The sequence below is a fragment of the Bufo gargarizans genome, chromosome 6 (genome assembly GCF_014858855.1).
Source record: "Bufo gargarizans isolate SCDJY-AF-19 chromosome 6, ASM1485885v1, whole genome shotgun sequence".
Taxonomy (NCBI): domain Eukaryota; kingdom Metazoa; phylum Chordata; class Amphibia; order Anura; family Bufonidae; genus Bufo; species Bufo gargarizans.
This window is the reverse complement of record NC_058085.1, coordinates 311683835-311705171: the sequence shown is the minus strand read 5'-3', so window position 1 is coordinate 311705171 and position 21337 is coordinate 311683835. Positions and strand designations below refer to the sequence as shown.

The 21337-nt window shown below is 43.9% G+C and overlaps 2 protein-coding genes across 3 annotated transcripts in view; one reads left to right on the top strand and one right to left on the bottom strand.

Annotated features, from left to right (window-relative positions):
• The first annotated feature begins 400 nt into the window (after positions 1–400).
• ANKRD1 (ankyrin repeat domain 1) lies at positions 401–15939 on the top strand. Its single transcript, XM_044296547.1, has 9 exons — positions 401–555; positions 1211–1384; positions 2044–2181; positions 2272–2379; positions 3869–3967; positions 5413–5511; positions 10075–10173; positions 12096–12194; positions 13218–15939. Exons 1-9 carry the CDS (start codon positions 532–534, stop codon positions 13326–13328), a joined length of 951 nt encoding a protein of 316 aa, XP_044152482.1. The 5' UTR covers positions 401–531; the 3' UTR covers positions 13329–15939.
• Positions 14417–21337, bottom strand: part of RPP30 (ribonuclease P/MRP subunit p30) — a 32690-nt gene continuing 25769 nt past the window's right edge. For both annotated transcript variants that reach the window (XM_044296549.1, XM_044296548.1), the window contains 2 exons: positions 18474–18553; positions 14417–16246 (listed from right to left, as the gene is read on the bottom strand). In XM_044296549.1, coding sequence (XP_044152484.1) covers positions 16137–16246; positions 18474–18553 — 190 coding nt within the window. In that variant the 3' untranslated portion in view covers positions 14417–16136. The remainder of the gene's footprint in view (positions 16247–18473; positions 18554–21337) is intronic.

Genomic DNA, 21337 nt, shown 5'->3' with positions numbered 1-21337 from the left:
AATAAAACACCCTGTCTCAAGTTAGCCAAGCCAGTTCCCCTATTTATTGAATACCGTTTCTCATATAAGTTCTTTTCCAGCATCCTTTAGTCATTGAACTGTCAGTAGAAAAATTTAGTGCAAGACCAACAGACAGCTGTCATACTGGTACAGATAGAATGACTCGCATTGCTGAGCCCTTTAGTCATTGCCAACGAAATGGTCATCTCACATTTCATACCAAGGGGGATATGCAATGTAGTTAGTGTATGGCATTTTTTTTAATCATAAGCCCCATTGCTACACTTATCCTCCCCTCACATGACACAAGATCTGGCTAGTTAGCATGTCTGGAATGAGTGAGCACCTATCTCTGTGTCTGAGCAAGGTCCATAGATGTTGGTTCCCAGGTTGGAACATTACCTCATCCAACCTTGCCAGAGACGGGGTATATAACGCAAGGCAGCACTGAACCTGGAGAACAGGAAGCTAGCTTGTCTTCAATAAGGTTAACATCAGGAAAGGACATTTGAAGACTTTACAGAAGGCAAAATGTTGATGAAAGTAGAAGATCTGGTATGTTTCTCTCCATTCTTTTATTAGATATCACCACATATTATTTAAAACATTGTAATCATTAATCAATTTTATAATCTAATCTAACCACAATTAATATAGTGTAACCTGCAATATGTTTATTAATCATATTCACACTTTAATTTTGTGAATGTGTATAAAAAAAAAACAACCTACAGTAATTATAAAAAAATCTGTAAAGTGTACAGTAGATATTGTAACTGTAAGTCATGGCCATAGATGAATTGTCTTGGTGACCAGTACCATAACCAATGGTTTGGACTACATAACTAACATCAATTTCTAAACTGTATTAAGTTGGGGGTCTTGAGATGATCTTTACTCAACATGAAAACATGTACTTGATCGATATGATGCATAGACTATTAAACGGCAACTTTAAAAGATATGTTGCGATAAAATGGGAAATTAATCTTTGAAATTGTATTAAAACTTCCTGATTTTGATGAGTAGTTTATAGCTGCTTATGTCTCAATAATATTTATCCTTTTCCGAATATTTCATAAGGTTAGTTATATTTTATTCTTCATTTAACAAGTTGTCCTATTTTTGAGTTGAGTAAAATATGAGACATGATCAAGACATCTTAGTATTTCTAGTAAGGAAGTAAGTGCATTAAAGCATTTCTCAACAGGTGACTGGAAAGACAAGTACAAACAAAGACACTGGAGATTTTGTGTCTGGAGAACATGGAGAATATGAAACTTCTGTAACCTTAGAAAAACAAGATGACTTGAGGACAACTTCCAAATCATTGATTGATCAAGAAGAGGAGGAACAAGCAAGACAGAAACAGCTTAAAGCTGAGGTAATGATCATACACTAGTTTCTTCTAATGCATTCTCCTTAGTATTTGTGGACACTTAAGAAATAGATGTTACCTTCTTTACTGAGATCAAATGTGATGTTCATTTATTGTGCTACAGAAAGTGTATGTCTGTGGAAAACTGGCCATGATGGACTTTCGTCTACAGTATTCAGCTACTAGTGGTCCTGCTTGGACTTGAATGTAAGGCTGAGTTCCCATATTCCGGTTTCTTGATGCAGTTTTTGAAGACAAAGTCAGGAATGGATCATACCGAAGACTATCGGGACTTTTCATCTTTTTGAATCCACGCATGGCTTTATCTTCAAAAACTGCATTAAAAAGCTGACCGTGGAATCCCAGCCTTAACAGGTTGTTACATAGCCCTCATTTTACTACTATAGCTCTCAGCCAGAACTCTTCCTACTCAAGCAACATCTCAAAGTTGAATATGTATTCTATGTGGATCACATCAACATTGACCAATAAGTGCTTATACATAATCTGGTTTGACATCTATAGACAAGCCTAATGTTAGTACTTAAATGGACCAAACCAATACCTGTTGCATGTAGCAGAACAAAATAATATACAATATGGCATACAATTCTCACTTCTGAAAGTTCATGCCGCATAACGTTGATCTTCTGCTTTGCATTCAGATCGTTAAGAAGAAACTAGATGAACGCCCAAAGCTTGATAGCTTGGAAGATCTGCAAGCTATAATAAAGCTGAGAAAACAAAAAAGATGCAAAAAAGTAAGAGTGCTGGTGGTGAAGGAACCAGAACCAGAACCAGTGGTAAGTGTGTGACGTTGATAGAAGAGCCATATACAAAATATATCAACCTGACACTAGAGAAGTAATGTTAAAATGACATTTCTTGTTCAGATTGAACATGTGGATGAAGAGACATTCTTAAAAGCTGCCCTGGGAAACAAGCTGACTGTGGTGGAGAAATACTTGGCTGATGGTGGTGATCCAAATGCCTGTGATGAGGTATTGTGCTTGTTTTCTCTTTTGTTAAACTAAATACAGTTTGGAAATAGACTCTGACAAGTCACAGCATCCCGGTTGGCACCGAGCTACAATTGACATCATGCTTGGCATGCCGGAGATCAGTCCAGCTTCATGAAAGTTGCAGTTCAGCAACAGCTGAAGTACAGATGGTGGCTGGGCATTATATCACGACACCAACATGAATACTAATTGTACAAACCTAAATATTACAATATGCACATGCTATGATTTTAATAATGTAAGCTCTTTAATCAGGAAATAAGCTAATGAGTATATCAGGGTAATACATATCTTTGTATATGCTATTTGTGTGTAGCTATGCAAAGATGTGCATGGATGCCACTACTGTTTAATAGTTGGGGATGCCGGTAGGGCCTGTGCCCCAGGAGCTAGGTATCAGGAGGAACATTAACAAGCCAGCCAGCTCAGACCAGAGTATTTAGATAATGGGCTAGGACTGACACTTCTAAAATCCACCTTGACAGATTCATGTTCTAGCAGATTATCTCTGGAGTTCTCTATCCTACTATCTACTGACCGACAGATGCATTTTATAGACTGCACGTGCAGCACGGCTCACAGTCTTCCTCCATGTGCCACTGTATAAAGCCTCAAATCCATATGAATCCAACCAACAACAAAAAATCTGCATATGTCTCTGTATACACCGGAGGCATATGGAGGTTTAGTATTGGCCCTTGGACTTCAGTGGTGTTATGGGAGCTTGCATAGAGCTGTAATACAGGTGCGTGCATCAATTTTGGTGATCCTCGTCGCTGTGGAGTGATAAGTAGGTCAGGATTTCAGATTAGAACCTTTAAGGCTACGTCTACACGATGACATTTGTCGCGCGACAATAAATCGCGCGACACATAGGGCACAACTACACTGCAACATTTTTAGCGCAACATTTTGTTGTACTAATGTCGCGTGACAATTTTTATAATGGTGGTCTATGGTGTCACACTGCAACATGCAACATGCTGCAATTGCAAAGTAACAGTCACAGAAAAATCCATCTCAAATGAATTTTCTGCGACTGTTGCGTCGCCGTTGCAGCATGTTGCAGTGCGACACCATAGACTGCCATTATAAAAATTGTCGAGTGACATTAGTACAACAAAATGTCGTCGTGTAGACGTAGCCTTACTCTCATTTTTATGTGACCTCTTAAAAAGTGACCAAAAAGTTGCATCTTCAAACCAAGCAACCATTTACAGGCATGGTTGCACTCCACATTGCAAATATATTATTACTCTACACCATTTGATACATTTGCTAGAACCTCACAAAGCAAAGACAGACTTCCAAAACCACCGCAAATAACAAATTACCCCTATATGTTTATTTTGTCCTTGTATGGTCCTAAGTGGTAATTATTCCCCTGATATGGAAAAAAAGATAAATCAGTAGCAGATTAGGAAGAATGTTCATAGTTGTAACAATATTTTTCCTATGCTCTCCACAGTACAGGCGCACGGCGCTGCACAGAGCATGCTCAGAAGGACACCTTGCCATTGTTGAGAAGCTAGTTGAAGCTGGAGCAGATCTTGGATTCCGCGACATGGTATGTGGATTTTTCCAGTACGCACAATGAAAAATAATCTAGAGTTAGGGCTCATGCACCCGCCCGTTGCCCCGCCGTGCCCGTATTGCAGCCTGCATACTGTGGGTCCGCAATACACGGGGCACCGGCCGTTTGCACCCCGCATCACGGATGCGTACCCATTCACTTGAATGGGTCCGCAAAACTGGAGATGCGGTGTGGAAGCATTGATTGGAACCTAATGGAAGCACTACGGTGTGCTTCTATGGTGCTTCTGGCTATGCCTCCACACCTCAAAAAAGTAGTGCATGCACAACTTTTTTGCGGTGCGGACCGCCGGATGCGGATCACGGACCCCATTCAAGTGAATGGGTCCGCGATCCGCATGCGGCTGCCCCACGGTCGGTGCCTGTGCATTGCGGACCGTAATTTGCAGTCCGCAGCATGGGCACGGAGCCCTTACGTTCGTGGGCATGAGCCCTAAGGCTGGAGATTTCACTGGAAAATGCTGCTAGATTACGAGTAATCATTCTCGTGACACAAAGCCGCTCAATTTTACAAAAAGCGAAGCAGCAGACAATGGACAGTTACTTCTGTGACCTCCTGCCAGGAAAGTCTATTAAATGCCACATCCCTTGCCCTGCAATTATCTAGAGAAAGAACAAAATCATGATACCATTTAGTCACGAAAATATCAAATTAGAAATTAATTTAATGCTACTTCAGTGTGAAAAATGTAACCTGGGTAGCATTTATTTCCCTGCTTCTGGCAGAAAAAAGACATTGAATAAGCAAAAAAAAAGAAAAAGAAAAAAAACAGCGACAGCGCTACCTAGAAGCTTGTAGTCAAACATAATCTACTTGGTTCTATGGTTCAGCTTCAGTTTGTAGTTTGTTTAAACTGATGATCTGTCCTCCGACCCCCGGGACCCCCGCCGATCATCTGTTTGAGAAGGCAGCAGCACTCCAGCAGCGCCGCGGCCTTCTCACTGTTTACCGCTGGCCCAGTGACATCACGACTAGTATCAACTGGCCTTGGCACGGCGCTCAGGCCAGTTGATACTAGCCGTGACGTCACTGGGCCAGCAGTTAACAGTGAGAAGCCCGCGGCGCTGCTGTAGCACATATACAGAACGATTGATCAGCCAACACCTATCTGTCAGGACTCTCTCATACACGTGTACGTTCAACTTGGCTGAATGTGTATTTAATGGAGTGAGGGGAGAAACTGGAGCACTGGCGGCAGCTTCTCCTGGGAGAACAAAAGGTCAGGTGAAAATATTAATTTCACTTGATCCTTCTGTCCCCCGACATTACCTGTTAAAGTCCTGGAGAACCCCTTTCAACAATACATGGACAAGATAGAGACATCCCAGCGTTTGTCTTTAGGTCTATGAATCATATGCGTGCATGCAAATTCAAGCCTCTATGCACATGTCCCATGATATAATTTGGTTCCTTCACAGCTTGAATCCTCAGCAATTCATTGGGCCTGCCGTGGTGGAAGTGTTGATGTTTTAAAATTACTGCTTAATAAAGGAGCGAAAATCAACGCCAAAGACAAGGTATGTTGGCCATGGAGGGGCATGCTAACCCATCTGCCCCAAAGGTTTGCCTTTATTTCTGACAACCATATTAAATCCAAATTGTGAAGTCCAAAAGCACTGGAAAAAGTTGGAAGTTCTTATGATTTACTTGCATGGAAAACAGGAACTGCTCTGTTATATTACGTTTGTAGGGTTCAGTACCAAAGCTGATCTTTGGTGCCAAGGGCCAGAAGAAGTAAGCCTCATCCCCAAATTCCGTAGGCTAGGTTGACTCAGTTAGGAGCCTGCATTGCAGATTCTGTCAATTCTTACAGAAAAACTAGCAATATTTTTTCTAGCAAGACGACAGACAACTAGGTGGACCCCATTAAAAGTCGTCGGTTGCGACAGAAACCATAGCACAGATGTGACTAGAACATTGTAAACTAGAAAAGTTTGAGCATGGGGGTAACTTGTTCTGACCCCATGGTTGGGTCCTTGTTGGGCCTCAGAGGCAAGTGCAATATGTAGTAAGGTATTTTTGAACCGATGCTGCAAACATTGAGTTATTTAGTGGCTACAATTGTGTTCCCTATAGAGCCTGTCTAGGTTGCTCCTTCCTTTTAAAGGTTGATGTACGTCCTTCTATACTTTCACTCCAGGATAATTGGAGCAATAATGCACCTCAACACTGACTTTTCATCTTGATACTACAGAGAATGTCAAAGTTTCATTAGTTAATGCCATTAGTAATTGTGAGCATCAGTTGTGTAATAGTACCCATTTTGTGGTTATTCCCACTTGCAGAACGACTAAGTCCGAAGGGGTTCAGGAGCTTTAGAAATGCCATAGCTCCAGATTTGGAAATATTTGTGGATCAAGCTCACAGATGCCTATTAATGGCCTGTTGTGATATGTTTCTAGAACAGGAAAAAGTTGGAAGTTCTTATGATTTACTTGCATGGAAAACAGGAACTGCTCTGTTATATTACGTTTGTAGGGTTCAGTACCAAAGCTGATCTTTGGTGCCAAGGGCCAGAAGAAGTAAGCCTCATCCCCAAATTCCGTAGGCTAGGTTGACTCAGTTAGGAGCCTGCATTGCAGATTCTGTCAATTCTTACAGAAAAACTAGCAATATTTTTTCTAGCAAGACGACAGACAACTAGGTGGACCCCATTAAAAGTCGTCGGTTGCGACAGAAACCATAGCACAGATGTGACTAGAACATTGTAAACTAGAAAAGTTTGAGCATGGGGGTAACTTGTTCTGACCCCATGGTTGGGTCCTTGTTGGGCCTCAGAGGCAAGTGCAATATGTAGTAAGGTATTTTTGAACCGATGCTGCAAACATTGAGTTATTTAGTGGCTACAATTGTGTTCCCTATAGAGCCTGTCTAGGTTGCTCCTTCCTTTTAAAGGTTGATGTACGTCCTTCTATACTTTCACTCCAGGATAATTGGAGCAATAATGCACCTCAACACTGACTTTTCATCTTGATACTACAGAGAATGTCAAAGTTTCATTAGTTAATGCCATTAGTAATTGTGAGCATCAGTTGTGTAATAGTACCCATTTTGTGGTTATTCCCACTTGCAGAACGACTAAGTCCGAAGGGGTTCAGGAGCTTTAGAAATGCCATAGCTCCAGATTTGGAAATATTTGTGGATCAAGCTCACAGATGCCTATTAATGGCCTGTTGTGATATGTTTCTAGAACAGGTGTTTAGGTATAATATATTGTCCCTCAGGTGCCATAACAAATTTTAGTCCTATACTAACATGTGTCCCTCTGATATAGGACTAAATGCCAATTTATGACAGACCTTTAAAGTATGCTGAACGGCAGCAAACTTAAAGGGGTTGTCTCACTTCAGCAAATGGCATTTATCATGTAGACATAGGGAATACAAGCCACGTACTAATGTATTGTGATTGTCCATATTGCCTACTTTGCTTACTTACCATATTTTTCGCTTTAAGATGCACTTTTTTCCCCCCAAAAGTGGGGGGAAAGTGGCTGTGGTTCTTATAAAGCGAATATAGCAGTATTAAATGGCCAGCACATCGCACATAGCGGGGCCCGGCGCAGTCACTGAACTTCATTAAGACAGGCCCGGTCAGAGCAGCCATCACATATAAAGTGTATGCAGTAGCCCCCATCAGTGCTGATTTGCTAAACTAGCTGTAATCGCTTCTCTGCAGTACTCACTATGCATGCAGCGGGCAGGCCGGCAGCGCGCGTCATTAATGAAGTGCGCGGGGCCAGAGTGTGACTGAGTGAGTGACGTGCGCTGCCGGCCTGCCCGCTGTGTGCATAGTGAGTACTGCAGAGAAGCGATTACAGCTAGTTTAGCAAATCAGCACTGATGGGGGCTACTGCATACACTTTATATGTGATGGCTGGGCTGCTATTACTGGGTCCCAATGTAATGGGGTCAGATCCCCCATAACAGAGTCATCCACAGATCCCCCAATAAGTGTCCTCCACAGATCCCCCAATAAGTGTCCTCCACAGATCCCCCAATAAGTGTCCTCTACAGATCCCACTATAAGTGTCCTCTACAGATCCCACTATAAGTGTCCTCTACAGATCCCACTATAAGTGTCCTCTACAGATCCCACTATAAGTGTCCTCTACAGATCCCCATAACTGTGTCCTCTACAGATCCCCATAACCGTGTCCTCCACAGATCCCCATAACTGTGTCCTCCACAGATCCCATAACCGTGTCCTCCACAGATCCCTATAACCGTGTCCTCCACAGATCCCCATAACAGTGTCATCCACAAAAACCTAATTTCCTCCACAAAAACCTAGGTGCGTCCTATCATCAGGTGCGTCTTATAAAGTGAAAAATACAGTAATTCATTTTTTCCATCATTATACGCTGCTCCTTTCCAGAGGTTACAGCCACCCCTGCAGCACAGATATGAGATGGCCAGGACGGGAGCTGCTGCACATGCGTGCCTATGCTCATTCTCAAGGTCCCGGCAAACAGAGACTGGTGCTTTTTCCTATAGTGTGCAAGCACGACCACTGCCCCTGGACAGAGTCCTCCACAGATCCCCATAACAGTGTCATCCACAAAAACCTAATTTCCTCCAAAAAAACCTAGGTGCGTCTTATAAAGCGAAAAATACAGTAATTCATTTTTTCCATCATTATACGCTGCTCCTTTCCAGAGGTTACAGCCACCCCTGCAGCACAGATATGAGATGGCCAGGACGGGAGCTGCTGCACATGCGTGCCTATGCTCATTCTCAAGGTCCCGGCAAACAGAGACTGGTGCTTTTTCCTATAGTGTGCAAGCACGACCACTGCCCCTGGACAGAGTCCTCCACAGATCCCCATAACCGTGTCCTCCACAGATCCCCATAACCGTGTCCTCCACAGATCCCCATAACCGTGTCCTCCACAGATCCCCATAACCGTGTCCTCCACAGATCCCCATAACCGTGTCCTCCACAGATCCCCATAACCGTGTCCTCCACAGATCCCCATAACCGTGTCCTCCACAGATCCCCCATAACCGTGTCCTCCACAGATCCCCCATAACCGTGTCCTCTACAGATCCCCCATAACAGTGCGCCAACTGCAGACCTACCATTAGTTCAAAACCCACCAAAAGCACACCATTTGGTTCAAAATATTTTATTTTCTTAATTTCCTCCACAAAAACCTAGGTGCGCCCTATCATCAGGTGCGTCTTATAAAGCGAAAAATACAGTAATTCATTTTTTCCATCATTATACGCTGCTCCTTTCCAGAGGTTACAGCCACCCCTGCAGCACAGATATGAGATGGCCAGGACGGGAGCTGCTGCACATGCGTGCCTATGCTCATCCTCAAGGTCCTGGCCAACAGAGAGGCTGGTGCTTTTTCCTATGGTGTGCAAGCACGACCACTGCCCCTGGATTGCAGGGTGGTTGTGACCATTGAAACAAGCAATGTGTAATGTGATGGAAAAATTAACCCAGCCAGAAAAGGAAAGTTAGAAAGTGCCTTGTATTAACTTTCCCTACATGATAAATGTAATTTGCTGAAGTGAGAGACGACCCCATATTCCATCTGAATGAGTTTTTAAACGGACTGCACATGGATGGAGTCTACGAGCAATCCATTTTTCACTTGAAAAGGTCTTGGACAAAGATGGAACATGTGGCAATTTCCTCTGTATGGACTGGCGTGTACATACCCATTGAATTTAACGGGTCAGTGCTCGATCCAGGTGCTGCCGAATGGAAATGTCCCTTGTGGGAAATCAGCCTAACATTACCGTTCACGTGCAGATTTGTTGCAAATACTTCTACAGTCACATTTCATATGTTGGGACTTGCAGAAATCTATGCACAAGTATGAATAGGATTTTTCAGTCCAATCTGTGTGTGAATATACTCATCATTCTGAAATGATTTTCCTCGGTCAGATGGGGTTACAGCGGGAAATGTAGAACTCTCAAAATAACTGCTCATATGCTTTCATATTTAGTTATTTATATATTTGCAAACTCATGTGCTATGGATATCCCGCAGCATCTATTTTCTCCCTACTGGTGTCTAGGCACAATTTGGTCATGCGTCTGTCTGCTCCTTCCCTCTCTGCAGTTGTTGAGTACTCCCCTACACGTTGCAGTGAGAACCGGACAGTATGACTGCGCAGAACACCTCATTGCATGTGAAGCCGACCTGAATGCCAAAGATCGGGTGAGAACACTCTCCTCCTAATGTCTCACGATTGTAAACTTGGAACTTATTTATTGAGAGCAGTGACTCAAAGCAAACAGTTGATCGTTGTAAAAATAGGCTAGACGATGGGAAGAGTGATCCTCCTTTACATGGGCCGACGGCAGGCAATTATTGGGAACCATCAGTTCGTTCATGATGATTGCTTGCTCATTGGAGGTGAGAGCTACATTTACATGCAGCAATCACAGCAGTATGGGGACATTGATTGCTACTGTGATTGCTCATCCCCATAGAGAATCATTGTTTCTGGGCAGCAGATGGCTGTCTACCCAGCACGTTCTGCCGCCCATAGACGATGATTTCGATGTCTCCACCAATGATGGAGCAAGCTTTCATTCGGTGATTGGCAGTACCTTAAAAGGGTCTTCTGGGATTTTATTAAGGCTACATTCACACGACCGTAGTGTTATGCGCATACGCAAAACCCGGATATCGATCCATGTACGTTCTGCAATTTGCAGACCGCACGTGCCACCGCTATCACAGAAAATGCCTATTCTTGTCTGCAATTGCTGACAAGAATAGGACATGTCCTACGGATGCGGACAGTACACGGTGTGCTGTCTGCATCTTTTGCGGCCCCATTGAAATTAATGGGTCCGCACCCATTCCACAAAATTGTGGAACGGATGCGGACTCATTCATACGGTCCTGTGAATGTAGCATAATATTGATGACCTATTCTCAGCCACCATATTATTATTTGCATTTGGCAAATTCTATCCTGAAATCGGGCAAAGATATGCAAAGTGACTACATGAACTCCGTCTCTGTGAGAATCCCCACATCACTATTGTGTTCTATTGGGAGATCCAGCGCTTCCCTTTATTAATTCTATCCCCACCCTCCCTAAGGTGGCCATACACATTAGGTTACTTTCACACTCGTGTTTTGGGGCGGATCCGTCATTGATCTGCAAAAACAGATGTTACAATAATACAACCGCATGCATCCGTCATGAACGGATCCGTTTGTATTTGTAACATAGCCAAGACGGATCCGTTTGCCAGCTTGTGTCAGAGAAAACGGATCCGTCCCCATTGACTTACATTGTGTGCCAGGACAGATCCGTTTGGCTCAGTTTCGTCAAGCGGACAGCAAATCGCTGCAGGCAACGTTTTGGTGTCCGCCTCCAGAGCCTGATCGGAGGTAAACTGATGCATTCTGAGTGGTTCCTTCTCCATTCAGAATGCATTAGGGCAAAACTGATCCGTTTTGGACCGCTTGTGGGAGCCCTGAACGGATCTCACAAACGGAAAGCCAAAACTAGAGTGTGAAAGTAGCCTTAGACAGAAGTAGGTTGAATGAACATCTCATGAACAATCATTATGGTGACGCAGCCATACACATTTTAGTCCATATTAGCCTTTACAGTCATTCATACTACCCATACAGGTGCAATGACATAGGGTGAAGGACGATCTTTCTGGGTTCATTGTGGGAACATTCTTTACCACAGCGGAGGAGATTTAATAAGCCTTTTACGTTACAATAGTGGGGGTCCAAAAGTCACAGATTATGGTGTACACCATATTTGCTACATAATTTGGGACTTTTTGAAAGTGCTAAGAAAAGAGGAAGGGCTTACTGGAGGGTCGGAGCCTTCGCAGCCCTCCAGATTTTCTGTAATATCGCCCAGAAATTGGTGTAAGTTATTGCTTGACCCTAGCTGGCATACATTTGAGTTTCTGGAGAACAGGAGGGCCAGGGATAAGGCATAAATTAGGCACATCTCACTCTGGCATTCAGGAGATCAAGATTGGCGTAGGAAACACCAGTCTTGCTAAATCTCCCTCAGTTTATCAGTATTGTCTGGTGACTCTACATAAGACTTTTGCAATAAAATATTGCAGCTCAAGTAACCATTATGTATTCTGCAGGAAGGAGACACACCAATGCATGACGCAGTGAGACTAAACCGCTACAAGATGATAAGACTCTTGATCCTGTATGGAGCCAACTTATCCATCAATAATTTTGTAAGTTCTTCAAATCTAAATGATTTTTTAAAGTTGGACAGTGAGTGGCTCTTGCTCTAACACGTGTGGTCCCTCCATGTATTGGCATTGGTGGCCATTCATTTGAATGGCTGCATGTAGTCATACATTTCCTGTAATGGGCACTGCTTGCGGAGGTCTTGGGAGCTGGACCCATGGTGATCATTGAAGACATTGGCTCACATTTAGTAACACGAGCGCACCTAGATTGTGGTGTAAACTGCAGTTTGTGGCATCTAGGCTTAGTGAAATTATTTGCATCTAGTGGGGTGGCCTAATGGGAAAGAGTGTGTATTTACTTTAAAAAGACCATGGCCTAATGGGCCACATTTTGTGCCAAAACAGCGCCACAATTCCGGTCTTAAATGAAGCCAACCAGTAGTTGGTATAAAGTTAGCCAAACGTGTCATTTGGCGTATGTCTAAATCACACTATCTATAGCAGGGGTCAGCAACTTTCGGCACTCCAGCTGCTGTGAAACTACAATTCCCAGCATGCGCCATTCGTTTCTATGGGAGTTATGAGAAGAACAGAGCAAATGTGCATGCTGGGAGTTGTAGTTTCACAACACCTGGAGTGTCAGAGGTTGCCTACCCCTGATCTATAGGATTGGTAAAACTGCCCCATTGTCTATAAGATAGGCTCTTTAAAGGGGTAATTTGATCATTAAAATTTGTCACCCAGTCCCAGGATAGTGGCTAAATGTCTGACCGCTGTGGACCCCCTACAATCACTAAAGCAGAGCCCCCAGTTCATTGCACGACTGAGGAGACGTCTGAATGGAGTGGTGGTCGAGCATGCATGCTGCTGAAGATAGCATGGAGTAGGTTTTAAAATAAGGCAACTTTAAGAGCAGTATGTGGTTCCTATGGAACTTTTAAGACAGTCCATCGAGCGCGAAGATATTACAGATACATCTTACTCATCTTTATACTTGATTTTAAACATTTGATACATTTTTATATTTTCCTGTGTAACCGCATTACTTTCCTATTGCGCTGACAGGCGGGAAAGACACCGATGGAACTTGTCCTTCAGTGGCAGAATGGCACAAGAGAGATATTCAGTGGCCTCCAGGACAAGTCATACAAGGGCTCCGATATACAGCAGTTCTGACCGAGCTGCCAGACGCCATCACTCTGAGAAGGCATTTGCCAGGCACTTTCTTTCTTTATTTATTTTTTTTGCTACACGCTATGAGACAAGACTATTCCATATTATTTATTTGAAACTTCTTGCACTTTTCAATGTTTTAATATATGTATTAATTTATTGATGTATGTTTAGTAGTTCTACATTACTATTGCGTTTTATACTAATTCCATGAAGGCAGAAAATCAAAAAAAAAAAACTTTTCTTGCCTGATTGATATAGTTCTTTTAACATATAGATGACGTACATATGTGTAAATGCTTCAGACTATGGCATTTACCATTTCTGTTGGACTACAAAGACATGACGCGGGTAAAGCTGGGAAATGTTCCTGGCTGTATGTTTAGAAATGTAACGCTTCTGCCGTGGGTCAGGCCCAATTCATTTGTGGCTTCCCACCCATCGGAGTTACATAACCTATAACGGAGACAAACGTAACGTCGGTAAACAGAGGGGGCGTTGTCTGTTGAGCCGGTGATCTTAAGACGTGGACAACATCTTTGTGTTGCTTTGGCTCACTCATGAAGTCTATTGAGTTGGAGTAGAAGCACCAGATGTGTCCAGAACACTGAGCTGATCGAACACAGAAAATCCATTTTCTGGTCTTATTAACCCCTGTCTGTAGCTTGTAATGAAGGTATTGTGTCACAAGAGTCATTGTTGTGCTTCTTCATCTTGGGAACAGTGTAGCGAAAGGGATACGTGAAAGTACATCAGGCCCTTTTCTCCAATTTCCAAGAAGCACATTGGGTAGACCCCTACGATGATGACCCCTTAAATGATGTACTCGTTCTCTAAAGACACACTTTGCTGAATACACTTATGTCTAGTGCACGCCGCAGGGAATCACTCATACACCGCTCCCTGGGGCCCCCCACCATGCATAAGACAGTATAGTTCTTTTGTGTAGAGAGTAACTTTAAAAGAAGGCCATTTATCCTTGGTTAACATTTTCCCCTATAACTGAACAATGGGAATAGACGTGGACGTTGACAGGTCTGTGTTCCCCAATGACTTTAGTGCACACAAGCAGAATGCTCTACAAGCTATTATGGCAAAGAAACGGTTTAGGACCCCCCCCCCCATATAATGTCCTTAGCGACATCGGGGTTCTGAGTCAGAAGTAATGATGGTCACAGTATGGTGGTCGAGACACCAGATGTCACTGGAATGAAATGCAATGCATTGCAACTGGAAAAGTTTGTACTTAGAAGGTCCTTTTGTATATTTGTATTGTAGTTTCTGTACATTTTGTATTTGATTTTCTGTATTTATGACAAAGGTCTTGACTTTATACTGTACCAAGTAATGGAACAATGGGAGTCATACTGATTCTTTCTAATACAGAGTAACTTCTATATCAGATTTGACAAGGTCTTATAATGAATCAAACTCGCATGGATCTCGCAGTATCACAGAGGGCCTCTGGCGCTTGGCGTGTGCCCACCTGGCACTCAGTAAGCCTGTGATCTCGAGTAGAGATCCTGCATAGCGGTGATTGATTGTTGGAAAGGCCAAAACTGTAATGTGTGTAATAGTATGGATGATGAGCGACAAGATGAAGGATGACTAATGTGCGCCTCCTAGTGGTGCCTACCTTGTAACATGTTGCTTTCCTGTACTATAGACGACTACGGAACTAAGTGTTTAAAAAGAGCATTAAAAGGGGTTGCGTCACTTCAGCAAATGGCATTTATCATGTAGGTAAAGTGAATACAAGGCACTTACTAATGTATTGTGATTGTCCATATTGCCTACCTTTGCTGGCTTGATTCATTTTTCCATCACATTATTATACACAGCTCGTTTCTAAGGGCTATAGCCACCGCTCCAGCGCAGATACGAGGGATGGGATCTGATGCGCCATTCTATGGTCCCAGACACCATACAGTGTACAAGCAAGACCACTGATGGATTGCAGGGTGGTCATTACCGCTGGATAGGAGCAGTGTACACTGTGATGGAAAAATGAATCCAGCCAGCAGAGGAAGCAATATGGAGAATCACAATACATTAGTAAGTGCCTTGTATTCACCTTCTCTACATGATAAATGCCACTTGCTGAAGTGAGACAACCCCTTTAAACCTGTATTTGTGCAAAGCTATAACAACTCAATGTGCACTTGCTGCTCACCAGCCACTGACCAAGCTTTTTGTGCACGTATAATGAGGGCACAATATACAGAAATATTTTAGAACTGCTCGATCGTCCACCCTTAAAGGGAATGTATGGGTTTTGGAAAACATGGCTGCTTTCTTTCAAAAGCAGCATCCTATCTGTCCACAGGTTTTGTCTGTGATTGCAGCTCAAGCCCAACTCAATGGCCATGTGCTGCAATACCAAGCCCAATGCACGGACAGGGAGGCTCCGGTTTTTGGAAGAATGCGGCCATGTATTTCTAATCCCGGACAAACTTGTTACTGCAGAACTCTGACAGACTGAAGCCACAAAACTAAGAAGGGATTTTGAGTAAAGTATTTAATTGGAAAGAAATCTCAACAATTCCATGTTTTATGGTTTCATCAGAAAAAAAAAAATATATATTCTGTTTAGCAATAAATTTGTTAAACTTTTCTTTGTGTGAGCCTCTTTGATTCTGTCGAGCACAAGGCACATTGCAGACGCAGATTAGGAAACGGGCTTGTACAATCTGTCAGCTCACAGACAGTAATGGGAAAATTGATTTACCGAGTCTTTGAAGGGAATAAAAGATAAAGGACAAATGAGACATCTTAATGGTGGGCGATCGCATGCTGTACGATGGACAAACTTCACTCCTTCTTTGCTTTCTTGGACGCTGGTTCTGCCGCTTCCCCTTCATCTTCTAGAGTTTGAGGTTTCTTCACAGTATGAGTGATGCCAAAGGCAGTCTTTCTTGTTTCTGAAGTTTGAATCACACCATTTAACATAGTTTGACATCGGCCTAACAATTTGGGACATCTTCATGGAAAATTAGCACAAAAGGATAAGGCTAGGACATCGTGCACAATACGAAAAGGCAAACAGATTGCGGCCTTAGGACATCGTGCACAAAACTTTCTTTGTAATTTCCAGTGCTGCTATAATGTAGATATATAGATTAAAGTGGGAACTCCGGGCTTTTAATACAGATCGGAGACGACGCGCGCAGTGTGCACTTGCCATCTCACTTCTCTCTTCCTGTCCGCTGCTGCAGTCCCATAGACATACAGTGGAGAGCAGGAAGAGAGAAGGGAGAAAGCACAAGCACACTGCGCGCCGTCTCCTCATCCAGCTGATCGGCAGGGGTGCCAGGTGTCGGACCCCCGCCACTCTGATATTGATGACCTATCCTGAGGATAGGTCATCAATTGTGAAAGTTCGGGCAACCCATTTAAAGAAGTATCACTTATTGTGCACCTACAGCAGGGGTCAGCAACCTTCAGCACTCCAGCTGTGGTGAAACTACAACTCCCAGCATGCTCCATTAACATCTATAAGAGTTCGTATAACATGCTGCCATCATGCCCATCTCCTTGCTATAGGGTGCTCCATTCACACTATACTGTAGGGGCTCGGGCTTTCCAGCTGTGTTGAAACAATAACTCCCAGCTGGGAGTTGTAGTTTCACCTCAGCTGGAGTGCCGGAGGTTGCTGATCCCTGACCTACAGTATAGGTGTGAATGGAGCACCCTATAGCAAGGAGATGGGCAAGTGTGCACCGAGCATACAAAGGAGGAAATCTTCCCCCAAAACGGGGAGCAGGACTATTGATGGCGGCATAGAGAAGCAGGTATGGGTGCGTAACCGATGCAGCAGCCGTAATGTGCGAGTATGCTGCCCTCTGCTGGCCCCAACTATAAATATAAATCAAAGCTAGTAAGGCGGGAAGGTTTTCTTATATGTCTAGCTTCAATATGCTTAGCCATCAAAGATGAGTGTGACTTCCAGGAACTACAACAATCAGCAGAATGAAGGGGTGCAAAGCTCACGGCACTCAATTAAATGGGGAAGTGTTGCAGTACTATGCTCATCAGCTCCTACAAATGTGCCGTTGTCTGGATACACTTTGAAAGAGTCATGGCAGTCACTAGGACCAAACCCCTGCTGGCTGGGAAAGGTAGCGAGTATGCCAATGGAAAAAATAAAATAAAAAAAATCCTCCTTTAGGCCTTATTCACAGGACCGTATTTTCAGCCCGGGTCTGATCCACAGATTGAACGCGGACCCGTTCATTTCTATTGCGGACAGTGCACAGTGGGCTGTCCGCCTCCTTATGTCCATTCCGCAAAAAAAAAGAACAAGTCCTATTCTTGTCTGTTTTGTGGAAAAGAATAAGCATTTTGACAATGGGGGCTGTAAAAAGCGCAGGATGCACACGGCTGGTATTTTGCGGACGGTGGACACAGTGGTGTGCACGAGACCTTAAAGCTACAGCGATAACCAAGTGCAGCTCTCAGCTATTCCCAGCAGTCCAATACAGTCTGAATGGAGCTGAAGGGATGCATGCTCGACAGTTGCTCCATTCAAACTGGAGAAACGGGACCCCCATTCCTGCGATCACTGTTAGATCGCTGGGGTGTGACCATTGGGACCTCCACCAATCTAACAGCCCCAATTCAATAGACAGAGGACAGTTACCCATTTAAACATGACTTGTCACCACTTCAGACAGGTTTTCGTAAAAGTTATTTGTACTCGCCATAAAATAATGATGCTGGACCATCTTTTCTCATTACTCTGTATTGTACTGTTATTCCACCTGAATACGTAAATTGACAACTGCATGGAGGAATAACAGAGGCACAATGTAGAAGAGAGATGCTCCACAACAGTTTCATAGGGTATACAAGTATTTACTAAAACAGACATGACTGGTTCCCTTTAAAAGTAGAGAAAAAAAAATAAAAATCTTCAATTAATGTCACAAAATAAAGGATGTAATGCACTTGCAGCAGATGGTAGTGCAGCATTTGTAATGTGTGATTATGGCTCCCCCTGCTGACATTTATAAATGTTAGTAATAAAATGTAAAAGCCATAGAGAAAGCAAATAAAAAGGGAATTCAATATTACAAAATAATGCATATTAATTAGTTATCAAAAAACCTTTGACTGGATGTCTCACAATGCTGCATAAAACCAACTTACCACCATGTAGAAGGGCAGCGCGGCAGTTGGTAGACAGGGCAGCCTTGGCAGATCTTTCAGACAATCCAAACAGCAAGCCTCTAATATCGGGTTCAGGAGGAGTCAAGTATGAAATCTGCTCTTCGTACAATTCAATAGTAAAATGTCCACAAACCAGCTGGAACTAATAGCACCCGATCTGCAGCCATCCCCTAATCGGCTATTGTATAGGCTGGTCGCTAGTATCACCTACCTGACAATGTGGTCAATTAAAGGGATTGACAATATTTTCCAACAGCCCCTAATCCGTTTGCCGTGAAAATGTTCATTTACTGTTCAGCGCATGCGCAGAAGATCATCTGTCCAGGGACAGCACAGAAAGATCAGATCACTGCCCCATGAACGCAGCGGCCGAGGATAGTAAGAGGCCTATTTCTGTGTGCCGGAATAAATTATGACATATGGATGTGTGCAAAGCAAAAAATAGTTTAGGGGCTTTTGGAAAATAGTTTTACAACCTGGCCAATCCCTTTGTGGGGCAGAGGACATTGTTGTCCGTGCACTCTGCGCCTCGAAGAAACTCCACGGAGCCGACATGAGTTATGCTTCTATATTAAGATACTTTCCTCCTCATGCTGCGCGGCTCAGCCGGGCAAGTGGAAGCAGCCAATTTCAGCCAATTCTGTGGACGGACTGGGGACCCGGGGCATTCTCTGTTATTAAAGGGGTTGCTTCACCTCAGACACTGGTGGCATATCGCTGAGACCCACACCTATCCTTAGAACGGAGCCCGCAAAGTGACGGAGGGCACACTAGGCATGCGGGCCATCCTCTATTCATTTCTATGAGACTGTTGAAAATAGCCGAGCATCACACTCGGCTATTTTTAGAAGTCCCATTGAAATGAATGGGAAGCGCAACGCACAAGTGCAGCCACCGCTCCATTCACTTCTATGTAGCTTATGGAAAGGCACTCCCATAGAAATGAATGGAGGGCAGCCTGCGCATGCACAGTGCGCCCTCCATCACTTTGCGGGCTCCGTTCTAAGGCTAGGTGCGTGTCCCAGAGGTGGGACCCAGACCTATCAGACATTGGGGGGGCATATCCTAGCGATATGCCCCCAATGTCCAAGATGAGACAACCCCTTTAAAAGGGAATCTGTCCCCAGTGACCTCCATATCCAGCTGTTTGCATAGACACATAGCAGTGGTGAACCTGAATAATTAGCCATTTTTCTCTTGTTGATCCGAGGCTCCATTGCTGAGTTATGACACTGTTTCCTATTAAGTAAATTAGGACTTTGGGTGCAAAAAGAGAAATGGTGACGCCCTCATTGCACCAAACGCCACTCCTTTCTGTAGCAGCCAACCCCTCCCAAAGAAAAGCAGTGAGGGAGGGGCTGGCCACAGAAATGAGTGGAAAAAGTGCAAAGGTGACTCTCTCATTCCATATAATTTGCATAAGGGCTCAGTCACACGACCACATTTATGGGTCTGCATCCGTTTCACAATTTTGTGGAACGAATGTGGATCCATTCATTTCAACTGGGCCGCAAAAGAGGCGGACAGCACCCCTTGTGCTGTCTGCATCCGCACTTCCATTCCGCAGCCCCGCAAAAAAGATAGAACATGTCCTATTCTTGTCCACAATAGCAGAAAAGAATAGGCATTTCTACCATAGGGCTGGCAGTGGGCGTTCCGCAAAATGCAGAAAGCACATGGGCTTAGGGCTCTCTGTAACTCGACACAGAAAAATCTTCCATGCAATTTTTTTGCATCCAGGATTTGTTTGTGTCATGTGACTACGGAGCGTGAGTGAAGCTCTTGCTATTAGTCACCACTCCGTGGTCAACCGCCCGGCCCGCACCGGATCCTGATGTACACACATCGTCAGGACATAGGGCACATAAGCGAGAACTATGACCTGATGCCGTGTGACGTCAGGAGAACAGTGCAGCACGTGAAGAAGAGAATGGAAGATCTGTGGAGTGTCGGCAGCGCCCCTACAGGAGAGGAAAGTATTTCACTGGCGCTGGAGACAGCTTCCTATGAGCGGGAGATGTTGGCACTGGGGGAGTTGATGTTGATGGCACACAGGACTGATGGCAAGGGGGTTGATGGCACTGTGTGGAGCTGATGGCACAGAGGACTGATGGTACGAGGGGGGGGGAGCTGATGGCACAGAGGACTGATGGTACGGGGGGGAGGGGCTGATGGCGCTGAGGACTGATGGTATGGGGGGGGGGAGCTGATGGCACTGAGGACTGGATAGCACGGGGGTCTGATGAGTTTTTATACAGTAAAACGCTCTTTTAATTAGTTTCTTATTAGAGTACTTGAGTAATTGTTGGATTAATATAAATAATACTTGATTACTAAAATAATCGATAGCTGCAGCCCTTCACTGGCTGGTAACCGTGTTTTGCAGATCCGCAATATGCATATGGCCGTCTGAGTGAGCCCTAAGTATCATAACTTGAGAACGTAGTCTCCGATCAACAAAAGAATGCAAACAGTTGGACTGGGAGGTCGCTGGTGACAGACTCCCTTTAAGGGGACACATAGGTCATAAAGGAATGAAAAAGTCTGTCAAGGGGCATCTTTCAGATTCAAAGAGTATCCATCACCAAAAGTGCTTTAATAATTGTTGAACTGTAGAACGTTCATATTTTCTGAAGTGTCATTTTCTTTAATTTTTGTCTAACTTGTGATTTTCTATAAAGTCATTAGCAGATTGGTGTGCAACCCTTCTCCAAGTGGTCATGTGTACATGTGACCTAAGCTCCATCCACTTCTATAGGACTGATTGAGAGAGCTGAGCGCTGTACTTGGTGGTCCCACAGATGGAGAGAGCTGAGCACTATACTTGCTGGTCTCACAGATGG

Coding starts and splice junctions, on each gene's coding strand:
- ANKRD1 (XM_044296547.1), top strand. CDS start 532: ATGTTGATGAAAGTAGAAGATCTG. Junction 1,385..2,043: donor AGAAACAGCTTAAAGCTGAG/GTAATGATCATA, acceptor CTTTGCATTCAG/ATCGTTAAGAAGAAACTAGA. Junction 12,195..13,217: donor ACTTATCCATCAATAATTTT/GTAAGTTCTTCA, acceptor TTGCGCTGACAG/GCGGGAAAGACACCGATGGA.